The 18,805-nt window shown below is 47.6% G+C and overlaps 1 protein-coding gene across 1 annotated transcript in view; it reads left to right on the forward strand.

The window, feature by feature from the left end:
- EHBP1 (EH domain binding protein 1) overlaps positions 1 to 13,461 on the forward strand; it is a 527,871-nt gene extending 514,410 nt beyond the window's left edge. Inside the window, 2 exon segments of the mRNA XM_060230596.1 lie at positions 11,879 to 11,993; positions 12,359 to 13,461. Coding sequence (XP_060086579.1) covers positions 11,879 to 11,993; positions 12,359 to 12,449 — 206 coding nt within the window. The 3' untranslated portion in view covers positions 12,450 to 13,461.
- Positions 13,462 to 18,805: the final 5,344 nt, after the last annotated feature.

Raw genomic sequence — 18,805 nt, forward strand, 5'->3', positions numbered from 1 at the left:
GGCCTACTGTAAGCTCCATGAGGATTGGCTACATCAGGGGGCATGGCCTAATATGCAGAGAATCTCCTGCCAAAAAAAAAGCCCTGCATAATAGTAATATTTGGGCCACTTTCCCTGTTGGCATTTGTCTTTGCCTTGTGTTGTCTTGGTGACCTGTGCGACCCTCTTGTTTGGAACCCCGTGGGCTGGCTAGTGCCCACACAAGGTGAGGCCCTCCAGTTACCTAAAACAGGATACCTGGAACAGTAGAAAAGAGCAAGAGTCCAGTACCACCTTAAGGAAAGGAAAGCACCAGTCATTTCCGACTCTGGGGTGACGCTGTTTTCACAACGTTTTCACGGCAAACTTTTTGCGGGGTGGTTTGCCATTTTCTTCCCCAGTCCTCTACACTTTCCCCCCAGCAAGCTGGGGACTCCTTTGACCGACCTCAGAAGGATGGAAGGCTGAGTCAACCTCAAGCCGGCTACCTGAAAACCCAGCTTCCGCCGGGAATCGAACTCAGGTCGTGAACAGAGCTTAGGACTGCGGTACTGCAGCTTTAACACTCTGCGCCACGGGGCTCGTTTGTAGCACCTCAAAGCACATCGTTTGTAGCACCTTAAAGACTGACAAAATTTATGCTAGGATATGAACTTTCAGGAGTCACTGCTTGCTTCTTCAGATACAGCGTGCCTGGAAACCTCATAGAGGCAAGAAATATTCATAAAAATACATATATTTTAATCATTATCTCAGAGCAAATGCCTGTACCTTTTCAGAGAATATTAACGGAGATTAATAAAATTATTAGCAGAGAATATTAACAAAAAATAATGTCACTTTGGTTATTAACTACTTTTTGCCCCAAACTGGTGCTTTGAGGAGAGTGCATATATAAGAACATAAGAGAAGCCATGTTGGATCAGGCCAATGGCCCATCCAGTCCAATACTCTGTGTCACATAAGAACATAAGAGGAGCCATGTTGGATCAGGCCAATGGCCCATCCAGTCCAACACTCTGTGTCACATAAGAACATAAGAGAAGCCATGTTGGATCAGGCCAATGGCCCATCCAGTCCAACACTCTGTGTCACATAAGAACATAAGAGAAGCCATGTTGGATCAGGCCAATGGCCCATCCAGTCCAATACTCTGTGTCACATAAGAACATAAGAGAAGCCATGTTGGATCAGGCCAATGGCTCATCCAGTCCAACACTCTGTGTCACATAAGAACATAAGAGAAGCCATGTTGGATCAGACCCATGGCCCATCCAGTGCAACACTATGTGTCACATAAGAACATTAGAGAAGCCATGTTGGATCAGGCCAATGGCCCATCCAGTCCAACACTCTGTGTCACATAAGAACATAAGAGAAGCCATGTTGGATCAGGCCAGTGGCCCATCCAGTCCAACACTCTCTGTCACATAAGAGAAGCCATGTTGGATCAGGCCAATGGCCCATCCAGTCCAACACTCTGTGTCACATAAGAACATAAGAGAAGCCATGTTGGATCAGGCCAGTGGCCCATCCAGTCCAACACTCTGTGTTACACAGTAGCTAAAAACCCCAGGTGTCATCAGGAGGTCCACCAGTGGGGCCAGGACACTAGAAGCCCTCCCAATGCCCCCCCCCCCAAAACACCAAGAATACAGAGCATCATTGCCCCAGACAGAGTTCCAACAATACGCTGTGGCTAAGAGCCACTGATGGACCTCTGCTCCATATGTTTATCATATGAAGCTGCCTTCTACTGAATCAGACCCTCAGTCCATCAAAGTCAGTATTATCTACTCAGACTGGCAGTGGCTCTCCAGGGTCTCCAGCTGAGGTTTTTCGCACCTATTGCCTGGACCCTTTTTAGTTGGAGATGCTGGGGATTGATCCTGGGACCTTCTGCTTACCAAGCAGATGCTCTACCACTGAGCCACCGTCCCTCCCCAATCCCGTCTTGAAGCTGTCTACGCTGGCAGCTGTCGCCGCCTCACTTTACATATAAAACTCATAAAATCACAATTGGAGAAAGTGACTCCGCAGCTCCAAACCAGCACACAACAGACTGTTCAGACTTAATCCAAACTGAAGGCCTTCTGGAACAAAAAGTTTTTAAATTCAGAAGGAACTGCCGGACGGTGCCAACTTCTGGTCTGGGGGACATTCCTCAGTTGTGAGGGCAGTGGTAGAAAAGCCCCTCGTGCGGGTGCCAGCCAATCTTATCTCCTGTAGGAGAGCCCCCTGCATAAACGTAGCACCTGGATAAGTCGATATGGGTGGAGGCAGTCCTTTAGATATTCCAGATTCAAAGGCGTTTAGGGCCTTAAAGGTTAACACCAGCGTCTTAAATGGAACCCTGTGGCGCAGAGCGGTAAAACTGCAGTACTGGAGTCCGAGCTCTCTGCTACCACTCTGAGTTTGATCCTGGCGGAAGCTGGGTTCCCATAGCCGGCTCAAGGTTGACTCAGCCTTCCATCCTTCCGAGGTCATTAAAATGAGTACCCGGCTTGCTGGGGGGAAAGCGTAGATGACTGGGGAAGGCAATGGCAAACCACCCCGTAAAAAGGTCTGCTGTGAAAACGTCATGATGCGACGTCACCCCAGAGTCGGAAACGACTGGCGCTTGCACAGGGAGACTACCTTTACTTTACCTTAAATGGAGCTCAGAAGAGCAATTGGATTACCTCAGCCTTTATATGCTTGGTCCTAGCTTAGGTGGTCCAGGTTGGCCCGATCTTGTCAGATCTCAGAAGCTAATCAGAGTCAGCCTCGATTAATATTTGGTTGGGAAACCACCGAGGAAATTCAGGGGCGAGGCGGGCAATGGCAAACCATCGCTGTCTATCTCTTGCCTTGAAGGCCCCACGATGGGTCGAGTTAGGGTCGCTGTCAAGTTGAGGCTGTCCCCACTTGAGACAAAAGGGCAAGTCTTTTCTTTGTGACGATTCTTCCTTTGGAAAAAGATTGCGCAATTTCCTTGCGCGCGGGGGCCCCGACTCCGACAGCCGGTTTCTTGATAACGAATACCTCGCGTAGACCTGTTAACGATGGCAGCGTGTTTGTTGCGCTGCTATTCCAGGCTTTCGCAATTGTTGCGTCGCTCCGATATTTGAGAGGAAGAAGGGACAATATTTGTTTAAAGAAGTCGTTCCGACGATGGCTCTTCTTGTAGGGCGATAACGATTACCGTCGGAGGAAAATCTTAAGTCTGCCACACGTAATGGTGCTGGGTTGTTTAAAAAAAAAAAATCTGTCATCTCGTTTGCTCAGTTTGTTGATGACAGGCCAAAAGGTAGGAGTCTGCTGATTGCAGATAAAGGTACTTTATTGGACCCCGGTCTGTCGGGATTCTCCCAGCAATACGAGGACGGTTCCACAGATCTACTGATCATTACAACGTTCAGCGAGGTGTAGAGACAGAGTTTTGTAAGCCAAATATTAAAATGGATGTGTTTGCAGTAGGCTAGCCCTTGGGAACGGCGAAAGATCCCTTACAGAATGCATGCAGCGTTCTGGGTCACAGGCCTTTTGTTTTGTTTTGCAAATAATATACTACGTATTATCTGGTTATACGTTCAAAGAGGGCTGGGAATCCCCCATGTTTCTTTACCTGCTTTCCATAAACAAACCAAAAAACCCGTGTAGAATCAAGCCGACACAGATGCTGACCGCAGACTACCAGCTGGGTATTGAGGCTCTTTGGACTTTAAAAAAAACCCCACACTCCTTGTATGCGTCCACTCCTCTTGTTCAAATTTAATGCCTCCTTAGAAAGGATAAAGCTTGCTTTTTGCACACTTGGGGAGGGGAGCTGTTGGGTGTGCATTTTCTTCCCCCCCCCCCCCCCCGGGCCGAGAAATGGATCTCCTTTAGAATTTTTGAACATCTTGATTCATTCTTGGCTTTGAGTTTGAAATGGGTGCTCGTCTTAAAAGGATTTATGCATAGCTTCACTATTTTTGTAGTTATGGTTTATATGATAAGCTTTTTTATATTTAAAATCAATATGTAATCCTGTGGAGGAGCTTATCCCCGAAAACCCCATTTGTAAATCTATTTTAGCTTTGTTACACGGCGCTGCCGCAGTATTCCATAGATTGATTAGGTTCAGCAGCAGAATCCTATCAACTGGTCTTCTCTGATGACGGGGCAGACTGTTTCAGGATTGCTAGTTGACTGGAACTAAAGATAAGGATTTGACTGCAATCCCCCAGTGTGTTCTTTACAAAAGTGGCGTTAATTTTCATCCAAAGTGCAAGGCTTATTCTTATAGTGACACGATGGAAGGTTTTTATTTTAACAAACTGGAGAACTTGGGACGCTTTTCATTACCGTGGGGTTTCTCCCCCCCCCCCCAGCGCTCAAATGTTTCTGTCTGTTTTCTTGTTCTAAAGTAATTATATTCCCCCCAAAAAAAATTCTTTTTAAATGTTCAAAAAAAAAAAGAGGGGGGAAACATCGTGTGGCTTCGTTTCAGAGACCTGACTTTACTCGGTGCAGAATTTTTAAACCTACATACTGGGAGAGCCAGTTTGGTGTAGTGGTTAAGTGTGTGGACTCTTCTCTGGGAGAACCGGGTTTGATTTCCCACTCCTCCACTTGCAGCTTCTGGAATGGCCTTGGGTCAGCCAGAGCTCTCTTATCTGGGAAAACCGGGTTTGATTCCCCACTCCTCCACTTACAGTTGCTGGAATGGCCTTGGGTCAGCCAGAGCTCTCTTATCTGGGAGAACCGGGTTTGATTCCCCACTCCTCCACTTACAGTTGCTGGAATGGCCTTGGGTCAGCCATCGCTCTTATCTGGGAGAACCGGGTTTGATTCCCCCCTCCTCCACTTGCAGCTGCTGGAATGGCCTTGGGTCAGCCATAGCTCTCTTATCTGGGAGAACCGGGTTTGATTTCTCCCTCCTCCACTTGCAGCTGCTGGAATGGCCTTGGGTCAGCCATAGCTCTGGCAGAGGTTGTCCTTAAAAGGGCAACTACTGTGAGAGCCCTCTCAGCCCCACCCACCTCACAGGGTGTCTGTTGTGGGGGGAGAAGATGTAGGAGATTGTAAGCCGCTCTGAGTCTCTGATTCAGAGAGAAGAGCGGGGTATAAATCTGCAATTCTTTAAAAATTTGACTTTGCTGGTGATTGCATTAACCAGTTGCCCCAGGTACTTAGATGTAAGCCAGTCTCTACTCTAGTCCATAAACATGCATTCTTGGGATTAACCCCACTGATTTCAAAAGAACTTGTTCGGAAATGTGTGCTTAAAATTGCAGCCCCCAAAATAGCTCAAGAATGACCAGTATCTGCAACAGGAAAAAGCAAGTGATTTCTTTTTTTTTTAGAAAAAGCTGCAACGAGTTTAACCTCAGTATATTTCTAATCAATATAATTGGGGGACCTACAAGAACTTGGGGAGGGGTCTCATTTTCTCCTCTTTCGCCATTTCCTCTTTCCCTTCCCTGAAAGCCCCCATAGCCCCTCCCCTTTTCCTGCTTCCTTCTCTCCCACCCCCCGCAACATCCCACAGCCAACCTAACTTTAGCTGCCCTCCTACCTTCTGCTTTCCCTTCCTCGTGGCCACTTCTTCCCAGGAAAACTCTGGCCACGTTTCGTGGTGCCATTCATCCAAACAGACCCAGCTGCATAGTGCTGGCTCAGTTGGACCCCATTATTGACTGGAGTTGGACTGAGTTAGCAGAGTTGGACCCGAGAGCCATTTTGGTGTACTGGTGAAGTGTGCGGACTCTTCTCTGGGAGAACCGGATTTGATTCCCCCACTCCTCCACTGGCACCTGCTGGAATGACCTCGGGTTAGCCATAGCTCTGGCAGAGGTTGTCCTTGAAAGCGCAGCTGCTGTGAGAGCTCTCTCAGCCCCGCCCACCTCACAGGGAGAAGGTGGGGGGAGAAGATATGGGAGATTGTAAACCGCTCTGAATCTCTGATTCAGAGAGAAGGGCGGGGTATAAATCTGCAGTTCTTCTTCTTCTTATGTGGTGCTGAGCAGGCTAGAGCCAGCTTGCTTGCTTATTTCTTTTTTATTATTATCTGCTGTGCTGCTCCTGTTCTGTAATTCCCGCTTTTATGGTCTTGTTTTAACTCTGTTGTTTTATTGTTGTGAGCCGCCCTGAGCCCGCTCGTGGGATAGGGCGGGGTATAAATCTAAAAAAAGTAAATTATTTATTTTTTTATTCAGCTTATAGCCCGCCCTTCCCGTAAGCGGGCTCAGGGCGGGTTACATCATAGAAGAAAACGATCAACTGTTAAAACCAAATTAAAATCGATAGAATCTGAAATTGCAGACTCAACATTAGAAGCTAAAAATGGCAAATCCTGCCTCACAGGCAGGTCCAGGTCCTACAACACTGAGGTGGAATGGAAGGGAAGGAAAGGTCCCCTGTGCCAGCACCAGTCGTTTCCGGCTCTGGGGTGACGTTGCTTTCACAACGTTTTCACGGCAGACTTTTCACGGGGTGGTTTGCCATTGCTTTCCCGTCATCTACACTTTTCCCCCAGCAAGCTGGGGACTCATTTTACCGACCTCGGAAGGATGAGTCAACCTCAAGCCGGCTACCTGAAAACCCAGCTTCCACGGGGGATCGAACTCAAGTCGTGAGCAGAGCTTAGAACTGCAGTACTGCAGCTTTAACACTGCGCCACGGGGCTCTCTGGAATGGAAGGGGGGAGGCTAATAACAAGTGACATCCACTGCCTTAGCTGAAAGCCTGGTGAGAGAGCTCTGTTTTACAGGCCCTGCGGAATTGGAGTAGGTCCCACAGAGCCCAGATCTCCAGGGGGAGCTCATTCCACCAGGAAGGGGCCAGGGCCGAAAAGGCTATGGCCGTCATTGGGGCAAGTCGGACATCTCGGGGGCCGGGTATTGGGTCGCTGATTGTAGAGATTGTAGTTGCAAGTTCGGGAGGAACCTGCAAAGACTTGCGGGGCCTCCTCACTTTCCCATGTATCTAGTTTCATGTATTTAGTTTCCCACACTAATTTTTTTTTTTCTTTCTGCCTTCTTGGCAGCCCACGTGTCCTCAGTATTCCCTGATTCCTTCTCTCCGCTCCCCCACCAACCAATAGGGTTGCCAACTCAACCTTCGAAAATGTCTAGAGATTTGAAGGTGAGCTCGGGGAAGGCTAACTACCGCACCGACAGAGAGATCTTACTGGGTAGAATGCCACAGAGTCCACCCTCCAAACCAGTCATTTTTCTCCAAGGGAACTGGTCTCTGTGGTCTGGAGATCTGTTGTAATTCCAGGGGATCTCACGGCCCCACCTGGCAGTTGGCAACTCTACCAGTCAGCCTTTCTTTGGTCTGCCCCTCCTCTTCATCTGTATTTATCATTTTGTTTACTTCATTTATTTCCTGCTTTTATCCACAATGAGGAGCAAAAGCTTCCATCGTTCTCCTGTCCTCCATCTAATCCTCACAACAACACCGCGAGGTAAATTAGGCCCATAGTCACCCAGCAAGCTTTCACAGCAGAGTGGGGATTTGTCTGAGTCTCCCAGATCCTAATCTGAAACTGTAACCCTACACTATACTAGCCATTCTGATATTGAACAGCAGCAAGCAACCAGGCTTGGGGGAGTCAAGCCGGTCATGTGGTATCAAGTTGCTGAGTAGTTGGTGCTAGGCCTGAACGCAGTGAGTCCTCCATCAAAGGCCCAAACAGCCCTGGAAAGAGCCCTTTCCCCTCTCCCTGCCTTTTCCTGACAGAAACCAAGGCTTGAAGGCTGTTGTGGTTTCCTAGCAACAGCCACTACGAACATTTATTTCTTAAAGCTGCAGGTGTTGATTCTGATATTTTTTTTGGGGGGGGGGTTGCCATGTGGAGACTTAGATATATTGATATGTAAGGAAGCCAGCATGACAGGAGTAATAACAGTGGTCAAGATCCAAAGAGCAGGTTAGGGTCATATGTGGAAGCTCATGGAATGTATGCAGAGGGGCAGGGTTGCCTTTGAATTACTGACCAGAAAACTTTGTGCGTATCACAAAATGCCTTCAGTTGGAAAAGCAGTTTCCAAGGAGCAGCAGGAAAACTGCTGTTCGAAGTGAAACAAGTCTAAAGCCTACTCAAATTCCCAAAATAACTGTCACAGTTCTTGGGACCTTGGACCCTGATCATAATTGTACTTGCTGTGGCAAGGAGCTCGGCTAAGGGGATTTTTTCCCCCATGGCTTTCGAAACTTCAAAATCACATCTTATGAGCACCCTGATGCCGTTTGAGCAATAGCATCTAATTCCACACGGAGGTATAGATGGATGGGGGTGCCTGTGAAAAGGAAAGGTCCCCTGTGCACGCACCAGTCGTTTCCAACTCTGGAGTGATGTTTCTTTCACGTTTTCACGGCAGACTTCTTATGGGGTGGTCTGCCATTGCCTTCCCCAGTCATCTACACTTTCCCCCCAGCGAGCTGAGTACTCATTCCATCCAACCTCAGAAGGATGGAAGGCTGAGTCAACCTCGAGCCGGCTACGTGAAAACCCAGCTTCCACCGGGGATTGAACTCAGGTCGTGAGCAGAGCTTAGGACTGCAGTACTGCAGCTTTAACCCTCTGCACCACGGGGCTCTTTTAAGTTACTTGGACTTGCGTCCAAAATTAAGATAAGTGCTATGTGTAAAAAAAATTAAGAAATGAATATATTAGTACAGGGGTCCCCAACCCCCAGTCTGTGGACCGGTACCAGTCCGTGGCCTGTTAGCAACCGGGCCGTAAGTTGTATAATTATTTCGTTATATATTAAAATGTTGTTGTTGTTACGACAACGTTGGATTTATATCCTGCCCTCCACTCCGAATTTCAGTCTCGGAGTGGCTCACAATCTCCTTTACCTTCCCCACCACAAATACCTTGTGAGATGGGTGGGGCTGAGAGGGCTCTCCCAGCAGCTGCCCTTTCAAGGACAACTCCTACGAGAGCTATGGCTGACCCAAGGCCATTCCAGCAGCTGCAAGCGGAGGAGTGGGGAATCGGACCCGGTTCTCCCAGATAAGAGTCTGCACGCTTAACCACCATACCGAATTAATAGAAATAAAGTGCACCATTGTATCATCCTGAAACCATCGCATGCCGCACCCCCCTGCCCCGGTCCATTGAAAAATTGTCTTCTACGAAACCGCTCCCTGGTGCCAAAAAGGTTGGGGACCACTGTATTAGTACACCACCTTATTTAGCTTTTAAAAAAAACAATAGATCTTTGCAGTCAGGAAGATCATAATGATGCGGTTTGTATGTTAGGCCAAAGGAGAAGGGCAGAGTTTGCCAGAGTAAGGAATCTGGCCCATATCTCTTTCCACCTGGGCTGCTGCTACTGCAGTAACTTAGCCCCAATATGAACTGCAATGTTCTTCTGCTATTTCTAGAGGGAGGTGGGGTTCTAGAGGCGGCGAGGTATCTTTGCTTTTTTTTTTTTTAATCTAAAAAGAAATATAGAAAGCAGCACATGTTACGATCATTGCGTCCAAAGCAATCCTTTCCAAGAACTAGAAGGTCTGTCGCTGATATCAGTCGAGACAGCAACCTTCTGTCCCCCGTTAACAAGAAGACAGAGCTAATTTGTGCATCTGATTCCGAAATACCGTATGTAACTCATCACGAAGTGTTTTTGAAAGGGGGGGGATGGAGAAAATTAAGTCTGATTATCAACCGTTTAATTAACAAATTTCAAGTAATTCTGTGCCCAATTTGTTCCATAAAAGGAGCCTTTGTTTAAACAGAAACACACTTTGATGGCAGTTCTGTTAAACACGCTTGCATGGAAACAAATCGCTCTGACGTGCATGGGATTATTTCCAATTCCAATATGTTAGGGGCAGTTTGGGGGGGGGGGGAACTGTGTTAGGTTTTTGTACGTTATTATTTTACATCCATCAGTGTTCGTGGCCTTAGCTTTGATTTGCAGTTCTGGGGATTATGCGTTGGAAATGCAGGAGTTCAACAAATAACTGGTTTCTAATAAATCAAGAATTTTAAGGGGGGGGGGGGTTTCTAATGCATTCTGGTGTTGAGTGTCGAGTAGCTGCAACATCAACGGTAGTGACCAAAAAAAATTATGCTAAGAACTTTTCTTTTACCTGCATTATGCAAGGATATAGGGTTTTGGTTTTTTACAGATATTGGTTATTTTCTCTTCTGGAGTTTGTGAATCTGCACATACAGTGCTGTTGCAGGGAGGTGCTTTAAAGAATACGTTACCCAATTCCTGGCTTTTCTGCTTCTGTTCCAACCCTTTATTGGACGAGGCTGCATCTCATTTTTTAATTTGTAAATAACGCGGCCGAATTCACTCTAGCACCACTCGCTTTTCATAAAGCGTCTCGAACAGTTTGCTGCCTTGAATAAATTTTGCTTTGGAGGGGGGTCAGGGGGATTTGAACCAGCGCATTCTTGTGTGGCTCGCGAAGATTCACATGGTAACCATTGGCCTGCATTGTTAGGTTTATCTGAATAAGCACCAGCCATGTGAGTTTTAACATGATTGCCCAAGGCAATGGGGGAGAGGAGAGAGAAATCCGCAAGGGCCTGGCACTTTCTTCCTTCTGTGGGTTTTTTTTTGGGGGGGGGGGGAAAGTGGATAGAGGAGAGAACGCTGCATGAGTCAGAAAGGGGATGTATTTTGCCCCCTTCTTTTTTTAAAGCCGGTGTCCTGTTTCCCTCCCAGCTTCTCATTTGTTCCACTATCTCCCTCATCATCATGGACTTCTCCTTCTTTCCATTGTTTACCTTCCTAATGAGGGAGGCGGGGCAGACTGGCAGTTGATTGACAGCTACAGGCCCTAGCAGTCTGGCCGGGAGAGCCCGGGGTTGTGGAGCTTTGGGGAGTGTTCCAGTGTTAAAGCTGCCCTTTTTTAATGAAACACTGATACTATTTGGCTTATGGGAAGTGACAGACAACAATGCGCCGCCGAAAGAGAGGGCGCGGGGGGGGGGGGGAACCTATATAGGTGAGAGAGAGGGAGAACATTCTTCAGTTACATTCCAGAGTAAGAAAGGAAAGGAAAATAAAAAGCAAGACATCGACACAGATTGTTGTGCCTTTATTGTTATTATTTTTGAAGACAAACTTTAGCAAACAGATTTGGAATAGTTCCATCAAAAAAAAGGCCTAAGATCCAGCTGTTATGAAAGGATACCAGCCTGCACTGTTTGGAAAGTAGCTCAGTGATATTGTTTGGCAGATGTATTTTTTTTACCTCGGAGAAAAGAATGCTAATTACCCGATACCTACTTTTAAAGTTATTCTGAAACATCTGGTGCCCAGTATGAGACATTTTGGAACAGCTAAGATGTAGCAAAGAAGAAATTAGCAAAAAGAATAGACTATTTGGAGGAGAGAAGAAAAGTCAGATCTAGGAAAGGAGGTTTTTTTGTATTTGCTTTTGGGGTTTGGGGGGTTTTTTGGGGGGGGGGGGGGAGTTGCTCCATATTTTTCTCCTGATTGAGAAACAAATCCCTTAAGCACACAATAGTTGCTGGTTGTTGGTTGCCTAGACACTCTGAAGTAAGAAATGGGTAAAAAAATAACGCAAATCTTAAAGCATTTCCATTTTCAAAACAGCAAATTATAAATTCCATTCTATTCATATCTATATTTACAAGATACCTTAGAACTGAGTGGTTTATATACCTTACCCAAATATCTAGCATCCGTGTTTTATAAATATATGGACAATAATGAAGTAACTAACATACCTGATTTCTCGAGCAGCCATCTAAAAAAACTCAAATGAAAGACTTGGTTTAATCCAAAGGACTGTATGATTAATGGTATTCTTCAACCCCTAATGATTCCTGAAAAGGGAAACGTGTCCGTTGTGAAGTCTCAAAATCTGGCACTGATTTGTCTAGATCGTGTATAAACTTTTAAGGTGTACATTTCTGGGTTTCTTTTCTTTCCAGACTGGCAAAAGACTGAAGCCCAAAAGAGACGAGAGCAACTTTTGCTAGACGAACTTGTTATTCTCGTTAATAAACGTGATGCACTGGTCAGAGATTTAGATGCTCAAGAAAAACAGTAAGTTTGCTCTCTTGACGTCTTGGCCCATATCTCTACAGGGAATCTGTTTTCACCCCTTGTGTCTGGTCCTGGTTTAATCTAATTTCCCCCCCTTAGTTTTCATTCGAGCAGGAAAACTTTGAAGGAAGCTCAGTAGTCCAAAAGTGAAATTATCACATTCAGAAATATTCCACGAAGATTTAGCTTCCAGCATTGTTCTGCCATCTCCCACCCAATCTGGGCAAAAGTCATGTCCTTCTCCCTGAACCAGCACTTGGGGTCTGAATTCCCAAGAGGTTCTGTGCACAAGTTATTACGTTGTGGTGTGAAGTAGAACACTTTATTAGCAAAACTGACAACCATAGGGTTTGATTTTTTTCCAGGGCTGAAGAAGAAGACGAACATTTGGAAAGAACTCTTGAGCAAAACAAAGGAAAGATGGCCAAGAAAGAAGAGAAGTGCGTCCTTCAGTAACCAGCCTTCTGGGGGGCGGGCGCTGTCATGTTTTATAACCTAACCCTTGTTACATTTTGGAAATGCGGCCGCCAAGACTGAAAGAAACAACAAAACCATAAATAATACGCTTTGGAAAATGTTAAAGCTTCCATTTTGGTAGACCAGCTACGCCCAGAATTATTTTATGTCCACTACCACTCCTTTTCCATTATTATTTCCAATATTTCCAATATTATTTCAAAGCTAGGATTTACTTGTGAGCTTAGACATAATTTTAAAAATTATTTTAAAGAAATGTGTATTGTGATAACATCAGAGATGTTTATGTGGGGGGGGCGGGGAGAGGCAAAAGGATTTTTAAAATAATAGCATTGTGTAGAGGAAGAACAAAGACAAGCGATTGTTCTGGGGTTTTTTTTTTTTCATCTAGTCCTGCCATGTGTAATATTTAATATGCTACCTAAAATTTTATAGTTAGATCATACTCAAACCATTTATTAAAATGTGCTATATTTACCGACGTTTATTTCAGCAGCGGTTTTACATTTTTATTGTAAGTATTAACAATTGCAGAGCTCTTTCTGGTTTGCTGAGGGCAGGTTTTTTAACCCCATAGCTTGCAAGGGCCCCTTGTTGATCTAAAGTTTTTTGTCCCAATGAGGCTAACTGAAGTATGATCAGTTTACACACACACACACACACACACAATCTTCTTTAGAGGTGATCCATACTTTTTTTAAAAAAAGAAAAGAAAATTATTTATTTACTTCTTAAGTTTAGTTCCCTGTTCTCTGTGCTCTTAAGACGTCTGCAGTTGGGCTCCACAACGCTGTTAATATTTATTCTGTACCCGTCAGGAGCCTGTCTTGTCCTGGTTTCTAAAATCCCCTTGCAAGTTAATATTTCCTTCTCTAGCATCGTGCTCTTTTTTCTTTTCTTTTCTTTTTTGTGGGAACTGTTACCTTTTTATTTATTACAATACAGGAGTCATGTATAAATTTTCAATAAAGCCGGATCTTTCTTACCATTACTCTGCTGCTTGTTTTTCTTACAAAACCTTTTTTCCAAAACAAACCCCAATTTAAGAAAAATCCTAATCTTTGTCTGGGGTGCTTTAGAAACAGAAATATCGATATAGTGATTATCGTCAGCGATAACGTCCTTTGTCTTTACAACATTCAGTTTATCCAGTTTTGTTTTCTCCTTTCTGAGTCACTTTGACAACTAAAAGGAGTGTTCTTGGGTTGTGTGTGTTGGCCCAATTTTGGGGGGCATTCCATACGCAGAAAATGGACATCGTTTTGTGTATGCACCACTAAGGGTTTTTTAAAAAAAACAAAACAAAACAAAACAGCGTAGGCAAAGTTTCATCTAAGGAGTTTGGTTGTCTTTCAGTAGGGTGTGCGTTACACCATTTTCTAGGTTGACAAGTAGGGTAACGATTTGTCCTTCTGAATAGGAATTGGCTTAACTAGAAATTGCCTTCCCCCTCCCCTTTTTGATTGAAGAACCCTTGGCTGAGAGAGCTGGGCAAAGTTTCCAGGAAGGGCAAAGGACGGAATCAGGAGCTGAAGCTGGTCGGTTAACTCTTCTTTGCAAGCCATCCAGTTCAGGTGACCACTGCGTGGGGAGGGGGGAGTTGGAGAGGGAAGGGGCTCCCGGGATGCAGCCAAAGGGGGAGGGGGCTCAGGAAGGCAGGGGACAGCCCAGCATTGCCAGGAGAATCCCTGATATGTTACAAAAAATCCGCATCAAGGAATAATCCGGTTAAAATGATAACCGGCGCCAGTGTAAATAGGAAAGACTCCACGCCTTGTGCTTTTGGAGGGACCCATCCTGGGCATCGCTTTTGGAGGGTGTTGGTATGCTAAACGAATGAAACTCTCTTATCTCCCTGGATTAATGGAGGCCTCTCCGGCCAGAATCACCCTCCCTCCCTGTTTTCTTTTTCTCCTCCCCCTTTTGCCCTTCCCCCTCAGCTCCAAGTTTTCTCCTGGCCACCCGTAAAGCTGACAAATCCCACTAGGCATGCCTGGCATTTGGGCCAAGAGTTCTCTTTTTTGGGGGGGGGGGCTTTTCAGGATTCAGAAGCACCCGGATTTCTCAGCAAGTGGCACCCCATCGGACTGGGGCGCTTCCAACTCCAGCAGCAGACCTTCTGTGGCTATTGAGAAGAGGCTCAAAGTCCTCTCCTGGGGAGGCTGCTCTGGGGAAGGACTCCTCACCTCCAAGGGCCTGGTTCCCTTCCACTCGGATTGCCCTAGATAGACCAGCCCAAACGATGGGCTCTCCTGCTCTGGAGAAGGCACTAGGCTAGCTGGGTCCTCCTGACCCCTGACTCTGAAAGCTCAACTTCCCTTGCCCTATCAGGAGTTGGACCACCGCAGCCTGACGCCAGAGCCTCTTGAGACCACCAGGACCAGCAATATCTACCCCGCCTCTCTTCTTTAAAGAAACATCTATTTTTGTAACATGCAGCCTAATGAGCTGTGAGAAGCTGGTGTGCTCTCTCTTGATCTTGAAGGGGTGAGAGGCAGGGCATTTTATACCTCCCACCCTAAACTTGCCTGTGGCTCTGGATGGTTGCTCTTTGGGGGCAAAAGAGAAAGGCTTGGGTAGCTCAAGATCTAACCGCCCCCCTCCCCCCCAAAAAAAAAATGAAAGGAGAAGGAACCAAGAGGGGCGGGCAGCACCCATTTCGCCTGCCTCCCCTCCCTGCGCATTGTAAGAGCGCCTGAGTTTGTGAGTCCCGCATAGGGGGAGGCGGGTTGCACTGGGGTTTCTCTGGGGAAACTGGCTCTAAAATAGGGAGGGGGAGGGCTAAGCGGCAACCCCCGGTGGGGGATGGGGGGGGGAGCTGCAATTGAACATTCTCGACCCGAACGCCTCCGGGTTGTGGAAAGAGAGGTCTCTTCGAGGGAAACGGAGAAGGTTCCTTTAAAAAAAAAATGAAAATACAACTTTGGGTCTGGCCAAAGTCTGGTCCTGAATCCTCGGTTTCTCCCAAAGAAGCCCGGATCGCGGGCTAGCCAGCCTCCAATCGCAGCTTCAGGGAATGGCTGGGAATCCCCCGAAAGGAGGAGGCCGTTTTGGAGGGTCTGTCTCCGCCCCGCCTCCCGGTGAATGTGGCGCTCACTTGGCATCCAGTCCTCCTTGCCCGATCCTGCGCAGAGGCTGCCCCGGTTTGACGCCGGGGAGGCCGCCAAGGCGCAGGCGAGCCAGCCAGCCTCGGGTAGAGGAGACCCGCACCAGTTTCACAGGGCTAAACCTTTGCTCCTGGTTTAGCCCTGTCCCCAAGCTGATATCCTGCACTAGAATCGTGGAGTCAGAGAGTTGGTGTCTGATTCTAGTGTTGAATGCCAGTTTGGGGACAGGGTTAAACCACGAGTAAAGGTCTAGTGCGAAACTGGTCCCCGGCTTGACGCTCCGGGTCGGAGCCGCCTCTCCAGTAGCGCACAAGCGCAGCCTCCCCTCCTTCTTCCCTGGCTCCTGCGTCCCGCGCCCGCCTTACCTGCCCGTGCTGCTCACCTGCGCGGCGGACAGTCCTCGCCAGCTGGCTCCCCCGCCGCCACCCCCCGGCCAGGCACCTGAGCCCCCCACCTGGCGGTGGAGCCCGCGGGGATTCTCTGCTCTGCTTTGCCGGCGGCTCCCCCGCAGCCAGGCGAGGCAACTGTGCCGCCTCTGCGGCGGGCTCCTGCTACCCCCCTCGCCTTGCCCTCCTTAATCCCGGGGTTTTATGAGCAGAGCCTTGGAGAAATTCGCCTACAATTTGGGATTAGACAAATACTCTTATGACAGGGGGGAGGGAGGGGGGAAGCAAGCCCAGCGAGAGAGAGGGAGAGAGGTAATGCTTGCTGGGGGGGGGGGGGGGCGGTTAGTGCTACTCGATACTCGGGGCTTTTCTGCAGACTTTTGAGCGCATCGTCTGGCTGGCGCTCCAGGCAGCAGCTGCCAGATCCGGGCTTGGGTTCAGGGGAAGGCCCGGGCGAGGCGGTCCGGTGGCATCTCTTTTCTCTCTCTCCCCCGCCTACCCTCCAGTAATCCCACGCGGAGGCGCACCCGATACCACCCCACTCCCCCCCCCACCCCACCCCACACAAATCTTTCTCAAAAGAGGCAAACGATGAAACGGATTCAGATGGGGACAGAGAGAGAAAGAAGACATCCCTGTTTGTGGCTCAGCTCTTCTGCTGGATTGGGAAGGGACCAGGAGTTCACATGTATTCGGGGGTCTCCAAGCAGGAGTTTGGGTCTCGCTCAGGGACAATGGCTGGGGCGCTTGAGGGCCCTTTGCCCCTCGACTCTGGTCAGAAGAGTGGCCTTGGGGGGGGGGGGATTGTTCCCCCTGCCGTCTTTTTTTTTCCCCCTCCTTCCCAGAATGGGCCGCGGCTGCTTTTGTTCTGCCCAGAAGTGCCCGTGTCGCTGACTTTTGTGGGCTGGAGAAGGATCTTGTAAACCTCCTCTTTTCTTTTCTCCCCCCCCCCCCTTCTCCCTCTCTTTCTGTCTTTCTTTCTTTTCTGTCCCCCCCTCCCTCTTTGATTAGATGTCCCCTCGACGGAGAGGGGAGGGGGAGAAATGTAATTTCGTCGGGGGGCCCCGGCGGTGGCTCCCTTTGAACATTAGGTCGCTTTCAGCTCCAACTTCAATTAGAAGGAGTTGATTTGGAGAGATCAACAAAAGAAGCGCCCCAAAGCCTGATTAAAGGTCCTAAGAAGATCTCCCGGATCCTTTTGAGAAGCAGTTAAAGAAACAGTGTGCCTTCCCTCGTATTCTGTTACCGTGTTTCATTGGGACTCCAAAGGAGAGGGTCTCACCAAAAGGGGGGGGGGAGGAACACTCGCTTTGATGCTGCGGTCACCGGTCCTCCCCCCGCCCCCAATTTGTTTTCTTAGCAACCGCTTGATTTGTGTTTTTTTCTTAAATTTCCCTCCAAGATAATTACAATTCCCTTTTCACTTTCTTCTTTATCCGTTTAGAAGGGTTTTTCTCCTATTAAACTTTACTCCAAGTACCTAATAAAGATTTATGATTTGAAACTTTACTTCTATAAAAGAGGGGAGGAGGTCCTTTGTAGGGGATTAGTATCTATTAATATTTATGAGCAGGAACTACGTCTATCCTAGAAATGGCACCCGCGATGTGTGAGTGTGTATTATTATTTTTTATAGGTGTGTGTGGAAGGGGGGGGGGGGATGAGAAATGAAATGTGCGTCGGAGCGCACAGGTGGATGTGAAAACTGTTCGCCGAAAAGCGTTGGCAGAACCTGCCCAGACCACTCCTGTGGCTAGAACCAATCCAGACGGTTCAGCCGTTTATCAAACACGTTGAGTGACATTCCCGAATCCAAAGCCAGTCGTCCTCGGCCCGTTGGAAGGAAGTCCCATCGGCGCCTTGCGAATTTACTGCCAGGTGAATTCGGATCCTTTCAAAATGCTGGGAGTTTTAACGTCCCGAGGCCGGTTTTCCAAGTGAACGAGTTTAGCCAAAGGGAGCAACAGGGGAAAGTGCTTTCTGCAAAAACGGACTCGAACTCCTTCCTAAGTCTCAACGCCAGTCTAAACCGGAACCGAAGCGGGTGTCCTGGATCTCTGGGGCGCGTGTTGCCCGGAGCTCAGTGAGGAACCGAACAGGTGTGTGTGCGCGCGCGTGGTGGTGGTGGATGTTGTGTCCAGCATCCGATGCTCAGGAGGCTGCTGATGCCCCCCCGTTTGACGCAAGGCGGATGCCAAGTCGAGGGTGCCCGGGTCTCACTCCAACAGCGCCCACCCGGGAAACTAACTCCTTCCCTCCCACAGAGGCCCTCCAACTTCAACAACTTCTTCTTCCCACTAGCTATCCACCGTCTGTCTGCCTATCCATCATCTTTTTCTTCTTCTCCTTCTTCCCATCATCTATCCACTGTCTGTCTATCATCTATTTATCTTCTTCTTCCCACTATCTATCCACCGTCTGTCTGCCTATCTATCACTTCTTCTTCTTCTTCTTCTTCTTCTTCTTCTTCTTCTTCTTCTTCTTCTTCTTCTTCTTCTTCCCACTATCTATCCACCGTCTGTCTGCCTATCCATCCTCTCTTTTCTTTTTCTTCTTCTCCTTCCCATCATCTATCCACTGTCTGTCTATCATCTATTTATCTTCTTCTTCCCACTATCTATCCACCGTGTCTGCCTATCTATCACTTCTTCTTCTTCTTCTTCTTCTTCTTCTTCTTCTTCCCACTATCTATCCACCGTCTGTCTGCCTATCCATCGTCTCTTTTCTTTTTCTTCTTCTCCTTCTTCCCATCATCTATCCACTGTCTGTCTATCGTCTATTTATCTTCTTCTTCCCACTATCTATCCACCGTCTGTCTGCCTATCTATCACTTCTTCTTCTT

Source organism: Heteronotia binoei, chromosome 1, assembly GCF_032191835.1.
Source record: "Heteronotia binoei isolate CCM8104 ecotype False Entrance Well chromosome 1, APGP_CSIRO_Hbin_v1, whole genome shotgun sequence".
Taxonomy (NCBI): domain Eukaryota; kingdom Metazoa; phylum Chordata; class Lepidosauria; order Squamata; family Gekkonidae; genus Heteronotia; species Heteronotia binoei.